The sequence below is a fragment of the Chiloscyllium punctatum genome, chromosome 10, assembly GCF_047496795.1.
Source record: "Chiloscyllium punctatum isolate Juve2018m chromosome 10, sChiPun1.3, whole genome shotgun sequence".
Lineage (NCBI taxonomy): Eukaryota > Metazoa > Chordata > Chondrichthyes > Orectolobiformes > Hemiscylliidae > Chiloscyllium > Chiloscyllium punctatum.
In genome coordinates this window covers 45815535-45829315 of record NC_092748.1, presented here as the reverse complement: position 1 = coordinate 45829315, position 13781 = coordinate 45815535, and the positions used below count along the sequence as shown (strand labels likewise).

General features: G+C 39.5%; 1 protein-coding gene across 1 annotated transcript in view; it reads left to right on the top strand.

Moving 5' to 3' along the window:
* Positions 1-13781, top strand: part of itgav (integrin, alpha V) — a 129787-nt gene that overhangs the window by 103162 nt on the left and 12844 nt on the right. Inside the window, exons 23-26 of the mRNA XM_072579051.1 lie at positions 529-609; positions 1409-1508; positions 3550-3708; positions 8426-8533. Of these exons, the coding sequence (XP_072435152.1) occupies positions 529-609; positions 1409-1508; positions 3550-3708; positions 8426-8533 (448 nt within the window). The remainder of the gene's footprint in view (positions 1-528; positions 610-1408; positions 1509-3549; positions 3709-8425; positions 8534-13781) is intronic.

Sequence of the window (13781 nt, the reverse complement as noted above, 5' to 3'; positions counted from 1 at the left end):
CAGACTGATGGCAGTTGACCTAATCTACCATTGCAATTTAAATATTGCATCAGTGCCAGGAATCCAGGAAGTGCTGGAAGTGCCGATGTTTCCATTTGTATCGAGAGATAAGATACAATGAGGATGCTGCCTTTGGGTGCAGGTAATGAAGTGAGCTTTGGCAAGTGGTGTGACAAATCTCTCTGTAGCTGACTGAGAGAAATCACAAAACTTAACAAAATTGACACTTGGGGCTAATTTCTGTTTAAATTCAGTCTACTGGACAAGTTAATATTTTCAAAATTAATATTGGTCTTTGGGCGAGGGCGTTCTGTGATAACAAAGATCAAAATTGTAAATGGAACAAAGGAGTGTAAATACTGTTCAGATAGAGGTAGACTAATTTTTTATTGAATCGTGGAGTTGGCTCAGTGAGCTGAATAGCTGACTCCTGTTCCCAACTTCCCACAAATTATCACACAGGAATGCTGACTTGGACTGTTCGTTCCTTCTTATAATTTTTGGCTGTTTTGTGTATTTACTTTGCAGTTCCAATGAACACAATTCGACAAGTGAGATGGTTTCTTATACAGTTGACATTACTGTCCTAGCTCAAGTTGAAATACGAGGGTAAGAACTCAAAATGTAAACATCGGCACAAAAGTGCATTTAGATTAACTGTTGATTCAAAGTTATTTTTGAAGTTTGGCCATCAATGATCAGTGAAATGATTCATATAGAATTCATAAACATTTGTGCAATAATGGAACTAAGTTGAAAAATGGTAACTTCCTTAGGCAGACGTCATAAAATTATACATCGTTAAGAATGCAAAAATGTATAATAGCGAATGATAGCCTATTATACACACCGTGCAATTTTTTAAAATTTTGCCATGAGAAGGCAAATAGGGGAGTGCAAATAATGAGTGGATGATTCACGAAAGAGGGTTTTCTGCTCGTACATAAGAACATGACAGAAGTAGGTAATTTGCCCCCTGAAAACTGCCCTACCATTCAACAAAGACCATGGTTAATGTTTCCTGGGCCTCAACTCCTCTCTTGTGTCAGCTCTCATAGCCCTCAACCCTCAAATATTTCAAAAATCAGCCAATCTGCCTTTTTAGATGCTAACAAGCATCAAGACATCTAGTTTTCATGCTGGTTAGAAACAATTGCTCCTTTAATTTGCCATGGCAGGTATCGTTTTGTCACAAATTATCTAAGTTTCTTTCTGGTCTAGCTGTTAAGAGTTTCAATCAAATGCAGTGTCATATTGATAATGCTGCACCACACAGTGGGTAATAGATTGTCAGCAAAGATTGCAAACCAAAACATGATGCTATATTTGTTCCCAGTTTTTGTGTGGCTTGTTTTTTTGCCAGGTCCCAGACTAATTTTATTTTCAAAATTATTTTGTTCTCGTGAAGTGTTTCTTCTCCTGATCAGCTGTTTCTACCCATCGGAAATTGGAAGTCTAAACCGCAGAGTGAAGAGGAAGTGGGTCCACAAGTCACGCATGTCTATGAGGTTTGTACTGATTGACATTTTGATTAATTTGTCTTCTGAGTGTTCTTGGGCATTGCATTGTTACCTGAACCGTCTTATCTTTTCTGAAACTACGATCATAACTCTATGTATATTGTAAATTATAACATAGCTCTTTAAATTGAGCTTATGTTTCTGTGTTTAATGTTGTTTTGCCAATAAGATTTGTCAAACCAGAATTACAACACAGTATATTTGACATGTAAGCAATGGGAGTTTGAAATGTTTTTGTTCTTGTTGTTAAACTTCATTGGTGGCTATTATACTGCAGCTTTGGCTTTCTTATAACTTTTAAATTAGAATTAAAGCACAAAAGACAGTAAGAAAATCAAATTTCCTTGTGAGTTAAAACCTATTAAATTTTGAATGTAGTGCATAGGATACTATCCCACAGGATTAACTAGTATTATTTTATAGGTTTTTTTTCCAACTTAATTATTGGGAATTGAAGTCACTAGCTTTTCAGCACTTATTTCCCACCTCCAGTTGACCTGCGAAGATCATGAGGGATTGTTGTTGTGATGGAGAGAGGCTTAGACCAATGTATTTTCAGTGAAAATGCTGTTAGGACATGGAACTGAAAACAGACATTGAAGAACTGCCTGCCGTGTTAAAATGAAATCCATGATTGCTACTTCATTCAGTGTGCTGACATAAACTGCAGGATTACATAGCAGTATAAGTGATGCATGTCTGATTTTACATCCTTTCATGATCACAGTGGGGTGTCTGTCATTCCAACTTCAGTCAAATCTCCAAATGTCCAAAACTTCTTTGAAGTGAGACTATTCGGTACAATCCTTGTTGGAAAATAACTAAAGGAACTTAAGTGTAGTAAATAGATTTTCATAATCAAGAACTTTTATTCCAAATGGTAAACTTATCAATAGAAAGTTAAGAACTCTGTTTGATCTCAGCACGGATCTTGAGGTCTGCTCATGGTGACTAATGGGAGAATTGGCACAAGAATAAAAGCTAAAGATGGCATGATGGCATGGGTTGGCACTAAGTTGGTACATGGTCTGTAAAGAGTCATGGGTGGGCAAAGGCATATAGGCAGGCATAGAGAATGGTGACTATACTGGGTGGTACTGAGACATTAACTGTCATGGAGGATATGGGGGAATTTGTGCACTGTTCTAGAAGTATAATGTGGCACGTGTTGACTTTGGGATTGTGTGGGGAGTGAGGGCTGAAGGACTTTTTAAAAATAATTTTCATTAAAATACATTCGTAAAAGTGTTAGAACCCTGAGTCTGGCCTTTTGCCCTTCTCAACTCCTGGCAGCAGCCTGTGAACACTTTCTAGGGTTGCTTACCACATCTCCAATTTTCACTCTCACCCCCACCACCACCCCCCCAAGTGAATGCAATTGCAACCTTTTAGGGCACTTCCACAGGTCAGCTTTGCAGAGCCAGGTATTGTAACAACTCTGTACTCCTGGACTGGGAACAAAAATTTAGGCTTGTTTTTTTTGGAATAACGACACCTTCTAGCATTAGGAAGACTGACTGATGAGGATATTGGTTGGAATATCTGCCAATAGACTCTTTGCAGATTAAAACTCTGAGAAGAGTCTTGTGTTGCAGTGATAAGTGGATCAGGTTCAAGTCCCACCTATCCTGAAGATGTGTCAAAAAATAATGTGAGCAGTTTGATTAAAATAGCTCAAACTCCCAGCGATAAATGAAACAGTGGGATGTTCAGATATGATATGGCTTTCCTATGAATACAAGAAGTACATGCGATAGTTAAATCTTTTCATATAATAATAGATCTGGTGTGTTGCAGAGCATTACACAAGTGTGTCTGCAAAAATACAAATATCATCAAATCAGCAGATATAGAATATAGTATGGAGGGAAATGTAAAAAGGAAGGAGGGGGAAAAAGAGTTGTCAATGAAGAACCAACAGACCTGGATGTTATAAGTGGTCATGCTTTGCAGTTCCCTTTAGTTATAGCTTTCTAAAAATTGCTAATATGAGAATTGAAAATGTTAATTTATAATCTCTTTCTTAAAGTTACGGAACAATGGACCAAGTGCATTTAGCAAAGCCATATTAGATCTCCAGTGGCCATACAGGTATAAGGAGAATTACCTGTTGTACATAATGGAGTACATACCTGAAGGTCCTATGAACTGTACCTCCAAGACAATGATCAATCCACTGAACTTAAAGGTGAATATTGCACTTTTCATTATCAATCCCTTGTATACACTGGAAACATTTAACATATTTGCTTTCCATATCTATCAAGGACAAAATAATGTCTACCACTAGTTATAATGTACACTAATTATAATGAAAAATTAATAATATCAGGTAGAAAATTCCAGTATTTTAATCCAATACAATGGAGGAACAATCATGTGTATCAAGACAGGATGATGTGCAACTTGGCGGTGGTTTGTGTGCCTACAACCTTGCAGCTCTTGTTCTTTTGTTGATCGTTGCAGAGAGAAAGTTGCCACCATTAGTAACCTTGCATTGTCTGTGGCAGGCATGATATGCAGGTCATGGACAATGCTGACATTGATCCTGAAGCTAGTTTGAATGATTAATCAAACTTCTGGATAGTGTCGGGTTACTGAGTATTTTTGAAAATGCACCTCACTTGGTGAGTGATATGTGTTTCATCATATTCTTGAGGCAAACCTCACTGAGAGGCTTTTGAGAGATCAAAAAGTGAACCATTCATCACCAAGCAATTCAACTCAGCCATGCTCATGTTCCTAGTGTTGGAATGGCTAGTGAAATTAAGTTTATGGTGACCCTTGAGAATGTTGACAATAATGGAATCATTGAAGGTTAAAATTAGGTGGTGGAACTTTCTTTTGTTTGAGATACTGATTTCTTAGCACTTGGGGGAAAATGAATGTAAGCTATTTGCGAATTTATGCCTGAAACGTACGTAGCTGCTCTTGTCGGTTGACTAGAGTTACTTCAAGATGCATGTATAATTGGAATTGACTAATGAAAAATCCTCAGCAAATATCTTATCTTATTCCTACTCTTAATATCAATCACTAAATACTGCCACAATATCTCAGGCAACAGCTCTCACTACCTTTGCACTCAACTCTTACATCCATCTTGACCAAGTGGTCTGGAGTGGAATGATTCTGGTTGCACAATGGATGACTCCATATCTCATCTTATTGAAATAAAGCTGACAGAATTTTAATAAAGCATGCCAGATTTACCCCCTTTTTTTCTAAATAGGACATTCCTTGGCAACCTTTCTTAAGTAGTCACCAGTGTCTTTGAATATCCCAAGCCTGCTCTGGTATGCAGATCATAAGTATGACATTCCTGTTAGACCATAAGATCTAGATGAGAATTAGGCTCTTTGGCCCATCTACTCTGCCATTTGATCATGGCTGATATATTTCTCAACATATTCTCTTCCCTTCACCCTGTAATCCTTGACCCCTTTGCCAATCAAGGACCTATCTCTCTATTAAATGACTTCACCTAATGATGCAATGACTTATTGCCACAGAAGAATGTGGAGGTTGAGTTCCACACATTCACCACCTTATAGCTGAAGAAATTCCTCTTCTTTTCAGTTCTAAAGGGTTGTCCCTTCATTCTGAGGTGGTGATCTCAGGTCCTAGTCTCTCCTACTAGTGGAAACAATTCCCGCCTCAGGCGACTGACTGTGTGGAGTTTGCACATTCTCCCCGTGTCTGCGTGGGTTTCCTCCGGGTACTCCGGTTTCCTCCCACAGTCCAAAGATGTGCAGGGCAGGTGAATTGGCCTTGCTAAATTGTCCGTAGTGTTAGGTAAGGAGTAGATGTAGGGGTATGGGTGGGTTGCGCTTCGGCGGGGCGGTGTGGACTTGTTGGGCCGAAGGGCCTGTTTCCACACTGTAAGTAATCTAATCTAATCTAATCTTCTCCAAATCCACTCTATCCAGACGTCTCTGCATTCTGTATAATCACCCCCGATTTTTCTTAAATTCTAATGAGTACACATCCACAATCCTCAATTACTCATCATATGATAGCCCTTTATCCTGGGAAAATTTCTTGTAAATCTCCTCTGAACTCCTTCAATGCCAACACATCCACCCATAGATATGGGGCCCAAAATTGCTCACATTATTCCAAGTGCGGTCTGACCAGAACCTTGTACAGCCTCAGCAGTTCATCTGTTCATGTGTTCCAGACTTCTTGAAATGAATTCTAAATTGCATTTGTCTTCCTAACTGCCAATTTAATCTGCATGTTAACCTTAAACCAATCCTGACCTGGGATTCCTAAGTACCTTTGTGCTTCAGATTTCTGAAGCCATTCACATTTAGAACATAGTCTGTGCCTCCAATGTTCCTACCAAATCACATAACCACACACTTCCCCACATTGTCTTTCATCTACCATTTCAGTGCGCACTCTCCAGCCAGTCTAAGTCCTCCTGCAGCCTCCCCACTTCCTTAACACCACCTGTGCCTTGACCTAACTTTGTTTCATTTATAAACTTAGCAACAATGCCCTCACTTCCTCTGTCCAAATTGTTAATGTATAATGTGAATAATTGTGGTCACAATACTGACCCCTGTGAAACTCCACTAGTCACCAGCTGCCATCCCAAAAAAAACCTTGTGTCACCATTCTCTGCTTTCTGCCAGACACCAATCCCCTATCCATGACAGTACTTTGTCCCTAACACAATGGGCTGTTAGTTAGCAGTCTCCTGTCTGGCACCTGGTTAAAGGCCTTTTGGAAATCCAAATAAATCATGCCCTCTGACTCTCCCTTGTCTAACTCACTCCCTACCTCCTCAAATTCTCAGATTTGTCAGGCATGACCTACCCTTGAAAAAGCCATGCTGACTCAATCCTGTTTTTTCATGCACTTCCAAATACTTTGCAATCTTATCCTTACTGAAATCTTACCAATGACCAAGGTCAGGCTAACTGGCCTATAATTTCCAGCCTTCTGCCTCCCTCTCTTGTTAAATAGTGATGCTACATTAGCTATTTTCCAATCCTCCCTAACTTCAGTAAATCCTGAATGATTGCTAGCAATTCGTCCATAATCTCCTCAGCTATCTCCTTCAGATTTCTAGGGTATGGTCCATCTTGTCTGGGTGATTTATCCACCTTTAGACTTTTCGGCTTCCCTGGCACCTTCTCCATGACGATGACCATTACACTCACCTCTGCTCCTTGTCTCTTTTAAAGTTCTGGTGGGCTACTGATGTCTTCTGCTATGAAGAGTAATGGAAAGTACCTTTTCAGTTCCTCCACCACTTCTTTGCTCCCCATTACTACTTCTCCAGCCTCATTTTCCTGCAATCTAATGTCCATTCTTGTCTCTCTGTTACCATTTCTCTATCCAAAAAACTCACATTCTTCTTTTATATTGATTTCATCTTCTTCCCTCTTATTGCTTTTTTAGTTATCCCCTGCTGGTTTTTATAAGGCTCCCAACCATCTGGCTTCCAACTAATCTTCACCACATTGTATGCTTTTGCTTTTTATCATCTTAAAAATAAAGAAGAAACAGAAGACTTCAAAATAAACTCCTTAACGCAAAGACACCAACAAAAATCAGTCTCCTCTCCTCTTCTCTTTAAAGAGCAGAGTCCTTCACTCCACAGTGATCCAGCTCCCTCAGAGCCAGCTCTCAGTGAACAGCATGCCTGATGCTCCTTTTTAAACCCCCACACTGCCGCCTAAGTGCGGTAGTGCTTATTTTTCCCCAATATTCATGTTGTGTGTGCAGGTGTGAGACACAGTGAGAGACACAAGGTGCGCAAATCTTTATTCACTTCCCACCACCAGGAAGAAGGAAAACACCCAAGTGGTCAATGACAGGCAGTGCCCTTCACATCAAAGGGCAATGCTGCATGATCAAACAGTGAAGGGGAGGGCAGGGATTAAATCAAAATAGAATTGAAAGGGGAAGTAATACACTCCACCCCCTGTGGTGCTGTGCTTTTGCTTTTGCTTTTATGCTGTTCCTGCTATTCCTTGTCTTCTCATTGCCTCGTTTTCTCCTTATTATGCTTCTTCTTTTTGGAGATGAATTTCTGCTCTGTCTTCCAAATTACCCCAAGACACTGCTGGCATCGCTGCACTACTGTCTTCCCTGCTAGGCTCTCCTTCCAATCAGCTCTGGCCAACTCCTCACACCTATCTTTGTGTTTATCTTTACTCAACTCAATTCATTACATCGGATTTCCAGCTTCTCTCCCTCAAAGTGCAGGGTGAATTTGTTTTCAAATCTTACAGAACTTGCCATGACCTTATAGAACTCTTATAGAACTCCCAGTGCACACAGTTGTTTCTTATGGTCATATGGAGTGAATTTAAGTAAATGGATATTAGTATCAATGATGGTGGTCTTGCAAGGTCTCTAAACTAGGGCCATCTGAACATTTGGCTGAAGATACATGCAAACACTCCAACGTTATCTTGTGCACTCTTGCTGGGCTCCAGCACACATGCAGACGAAAATGTTCAGAAATTATCTTCCTCTTGTTAGTTAACTAGTTATCAATGATGGCAATATATAATTCTGGGTATTAGCAAAATCTAGTGTTCTGCTATTTCGTATTATTCAATCTTCCATTGCATTGCATGTGGAAAGTTAAGATGAAAGCATCCTTCAAGAGGAATGGCAGTCGCACATTTGGTATTGCACACTGAGGAACAATTATTTACAAATGATGTGTTGTTAAACCAGTGCTACAGGAAGCTGAGATGCACACCACTTTATGTAGAGAATTTCTATCATTAATATAGATGTGGGAATTTATAACGGAAAAAATTCAACAGAGATACTGGAAATAAGGAGATGGACATTACTTGGAAATGCACAATGATTATTACATAGATCATATAAGAAATGTTCCAGTGACATTTTTTTTGCCCATTATTTTGTTGCAGAGTGCAAGTTCAATTACAAACCAGACAACATCTCCAACTGCAAGTGTGAAACATGAACATAATATAAAACGCAGAGACACAACTGAATCAGAAGGGATTGAGGTGCTGGTATGTATCTAGGATAGTAATTATGTGATTCTAATGTTTTTCCTGCTTAAGTTCAAGAACTTTCTGCATAAAGTCTTTTCATCTGGAAATGCTAAGGATTGAAAACCGTTATTGTGAAATTATTTGAGTAGGTAATTAGAAGAGTTTTTCTTGCCTTGTTCTGATATTGCTAGATCTTCTAGTCCTCTGGAATTCAGATGATGTCAAACAATGTGCATGACTTTTTTTCTTCTCCTAGGGTACTGAATTATGCTCATTTATGTTTAACACATACATTGCAATATGTGATTTTGCTTTGCGACTGAGGCTTGAGAATAATAGCCAAAAGGCCACCAGATTACTAAAACGTAACAGCAAAGTTTAAGCCAGTTCTTAACCCCATATTCACATGTGCATTCTCAATGCATCACAGAATAGCAATAAAGGAAACTGCAACGTTTTCTCTTCTGTTGAATTCTGCACAACTAAATGGTTGAAATTAGTTTACAAGTTCCATTGTGTTACTGAGCTATCTGAATATAGTAGTCAATTAAACATTAGGATTCAATGTCGGTTTCTTCTTCATAGTTTAGAATAGATCAGGTTATAAGATAACCTTACTAATTTGCTGCCATGTGGATCTTTAAACTTCAGAATTTTCTGTTGTTTTGAGGAACATACCTGAGTATTGATGAACTGCCAACCCAGATAAAAGTTTTTTTTTGTTAATGATTGATCAGAAAATAAATATCTCTTGAAATGCCATTATAACAGATCACTTTGAGTACCATAGTATTTGATGCTGCTTGGGGTGAATGACAATGATGATGGAGAAATTGGGTAAGATTTTTAAAATTCCAAAATATGAAAAGCTGATAGTAATTTTGGGGACCACCAACATTTAAAAATGCCCAGTTATAAATGTCCATTTCAGAAATGATTCATTTCCCAACTGCACTTAGAACATTTGGAACTCCTGTAGACTAAATTGGGCAGGGCTAGCAGTTGTGATTAGAAGCTTGGTCTAAAACATATCTTGGGGAATGTGATTTGTATAAACATGAAGAAGCTATGGATTTAAAGGAGAAATTCAAGAGATTAGGGTCAAGCTCATGAGCAAAAGTATTTGCCTCCATTTGAGGCTGTATTTTCACAAGTGTGAAAGGAATCTAGAAAGTTAAATTCTTGAGTTGCACTTGAAATATTTTAGCAAATGTGTTGCAAATTGAACAGGTTCTAAACTTAGCTCAAGGAAATGAACAGGGCAGGTGAATGACTGGCAGTGATCATTAATTTAGTTAGTTTTAACATTGTTATGGAAAAGGATGAAGAAGATTTACATTTCTAAATTTGGGTAAGGCAAATTCTTCTAAGCAATGGAAAGAATTAAAGTGGAAGAATTTAAGGGTTCAGAGTAAACATGTTCCCATAAAGCAGAATGGTGGCTTGGTAAAATCAGGTGTCTCTTGGATGTCAAAGAGCTTACAGGGCAAGATCTGGCAGAAAAGGAAAGTTTATACCTGAAACAGAGGACTTTAGATCCCTTCCAATGTTTTGCATCTTGAAAACTGGGAACTGGAGGAATGAAATCAAAAAATAAATCAAGAAAACAAAGAAGGGATGAAAAAATGTTCGCAAGTAAGATCAAGGTGAACCCAAATATGTTTTCTAGAGTCATAAGTTCATCAGCATGGAAACAGCCCCTTCAATCCAACTCATTCATGCTGACCAGATATCCTAAATTTAACTAGTCCCATTTGCCTGTGTTGAGCTCATTTCTCTTTTCTATTCATGTGCCTATCTAAATGGCTTTTAAATTTTGAAATTGTATCCATCTCTATCACTTGCTCTCATAGCTGATTCTATATATGTGCCACCCTCTGTATGAAAATTAGACCATAAGACATAGGAGTGGAAGCAAGGCCATTCAGCCCATTTAGTCCACTCTGCCATTTAATCATGGCTGATGGGTGTTTCAATTCCACTCTCCCCGTAGCCCTTAATCCCTTGAGATTTATCGATCTCTGCATTGAAGACACCAAAGTCCCGGCCTCCACTGCGCTCTGTGGCAACAAATTCCACAGGCCCATCACTCTCTGGCTGAAGAAATGTCTCCTCATTTCCATTCTAAATTAACCCCCTCTAATTTTAAGGCTGTGCCCACGGGTCCTAGTCTCCCCACCTAATGGAAACAAATTGCCAGTGTCCACCCTTTCTAAGCCATGCACTATCTTCTAAGTTTCTATAAGATCTACCCTCCACTTTCTCAACTCTAATGAATGTAATCCCAGGATCCTTAGCCGATCATCATATGTTAGGCCTACCATTCTAGGGATCATCCATGTGAATCTCTGCTGGACACGGTCCAGTGCCAGTACATCCTTCCTGAGGTATGGGACCCAAAATTGGATACAGTACTCTAAATGGGACCTAACTAGAGTCTCAAATGTTGCCCCTCCAGTCCTTTTTAAAGCTTTACCCTTCTCACCTTAAACCAATGCTGTCTAGTTTTGGAATCGCCTAACCTTAGAAAAACACCTTGGCTATTCACCCTATCTAAATCCCTCATTCTTTTTGTAAACCTCTCTAATGTTTAGCCTCTGACGCTTCAGGGGAGAAAAAAAGTCCCAGCCTATCCTTATAATTCAAACCCTCCCAGTCCTGGAACATCCTTGTAAATGTTTTCTGCATATATAGAACATTGAACGTTGCGGTGCAGTACAGGCCCTTCAGCACTCTATTTTGCACCGACTAGCGAAAATAATCTGATGTCCATCTAATCTACACAGTTCCATTATTATCCATATGTATGTCCAATGCCCATTTAAATGCCCTTAACATCAGTGAGTCTATTATTGCAGACAGGCCGTTGCATGCCCCTGCTACTCTGAGTGAGTGAAGAAACTACCCCTAATATCTGTCCTAAATCTATCACCCCTCAACTTAAAGCTATGTCCCCTCATGTTAGTCTTCACCATCCGAGGAAAAAGGCTCTCACTGTCCACCCTGTCTAACCCTCTAACTATCTTACATGTCTTGATTATGTCACCGCTTTACCTTCATCCATTTGTTTTGTCACCTTCTCTAAGAACTCACGAAGGTTAGTGAGGCATGACTTGCCATCACAAAACCATGTTGACTATCCCTTATCAAATTATTCCTTTCCAGGTGATTATAAATCCTATCTCTTATAACCTTTTCCAACATTTTACCCACAACCAAAGTAAGGCTCTCTGGTCAATAATTACCAGGGTTGTCCCAACTCCCCTTCTTAAACAAGGAACAACATTTGCTATCTTCTAGTCTTCAAGCACTACTCCTGCCAACAATGATGACATAAAGATCGAAGCCAAAGGCTCTGCAATCTCCTCCTTGACTTCCCAGAGAATCCCATCCGGCCCAGGGGTCTTACCTATTTTCAGATCTTCCAAAATTGCTAAAACCTCCCCTTTGTCAACCTCAGTACCATCTCATCTTGTAGCCTGTACCTGCATATTCTCACTAGCATTGCCCTTTTCCAATGTGAATACTGATGAAAAGTATTCTTTAAGCGCTTCCCCATGTCCTTAGATTCCATACACAACTTTCCACTACTATCTTTGATCGGCCCTAATCTTACTCTAGTCATTCTTTTATTCCTGATATACCTATAGAAGGCCTTAGGTTTTCCTTGATCCTATCCACCAATGACTTCTCATGTCCCCTCCTGGCTCTTCTTAGCCCTCTCTTTAGATCTAGTTTAACAACGTCCTTTCTATAACAGGACAACCAGATTTGTATGCAATATTCTAAAGGTGGCTGCAACATGACCTCACAATTCCTATATTCAGTGCACTGATCAGTGAAAACGAGCATACAAAACACGACCTTTACCACTCTGATTACCTGTCAGGCCACTTTCAAGGAACTATGAACCTTGAAAAGTTCATAGGCCCCTCTGTTCAACAACATTCCCCAGGGCTGTACCATTAACTATCTAAGTCCTATCCTTGTTTACATTATCAAAATGCAACACCTCGCATTTATATAAATGAAACTGTATCTATCCATTGGTCCATCTGATAAAGATTTCATTGTACTCTTAGAAAACTTTCTTCACTGTCCATTATGCCACCAATTTTGTTGTGGTTACAGTTGTGGTTAGAATGCCATGTCTCAAACTCAAACAAGCAGACACAATGCGACCAAAACTAAAGCCACCTTAAATCAAAGGCCTATCAGAAATGACTTCCAGACTACTCAGATCCCTTGGCATCATGGTAGTCCACAAACCTACCAGCACACTTAAACAGTGACTAATGAACCAAAAGGATCCATTAGATATTACCAACAAAACTAATGTCATTTACAAAATACCATGCAAGAACTGTTTAAAAAAAACACTACGTTGGACAAACAAACAGGAAACTTGCCCAGGATACATGAGCACCAACTGGCCACCAAAAAACATGACCAACTATCCCTAGTTTCCATACATACAGATAAAGGAGGACACCACTTTGACTGGGACAGCACACACATCCTAGGACAGGCGAAACAAAGACATGCATGAGAATTCCTAGAGGCATGGCATCCTAACCAAGCTCCAACAATAAACACATCAACTTAGATCCCAGCTACTTTCCCTTGAGAAAAGAAGTGGAAATGACATCATCCACGTTAAGAAACCAAGAGAGGCAGGACATAACACCAGTGCTTCAGTGAAGACTCTCACTGATGATGTTTCGTCACCAAGACTAGGTAACGTCTGAAAACAAATCTTCCAGCTCAGCGAGCTCACTTACATACTTATCATCAACCTGAGCTACCAAATCTTCTCAAAAATCGCTAATAGAATTATGCTCACTTGCTCCAAAGTGCTCCCCCACTAACACCTCCATCACTTGCCCTGTCTTATTTCTGATAGGTTCTTGTTGTCTAGAGGAATTAAGGGCTACGGGGAGAACGCTGGCAAGTGGAGCTGAAATGCGCATCAGCCATGATTGAATGGCGGAGTGGACTCGATGGGCCGAATGGCCTTACTTCCACTCCTATGTCTTATGGTCTTATGGTCTTATGGTCTTATTTCCCAAGAGAGGTTTGCTCCTTCTCTAGTAGGTACATCCACATGCTGAATAAGAAGACTTTCTTGAACACACTTAATACATTCCTACCCATCCAAGCCCTTTACACTGTAGAAGTTCCAGTCTGTGTTTGGAAAGTTAAATTCCCCTACCTTTACAACCCTATTATTGTTGCAAAAATCTGGGACCACTCAACATACTTGCTC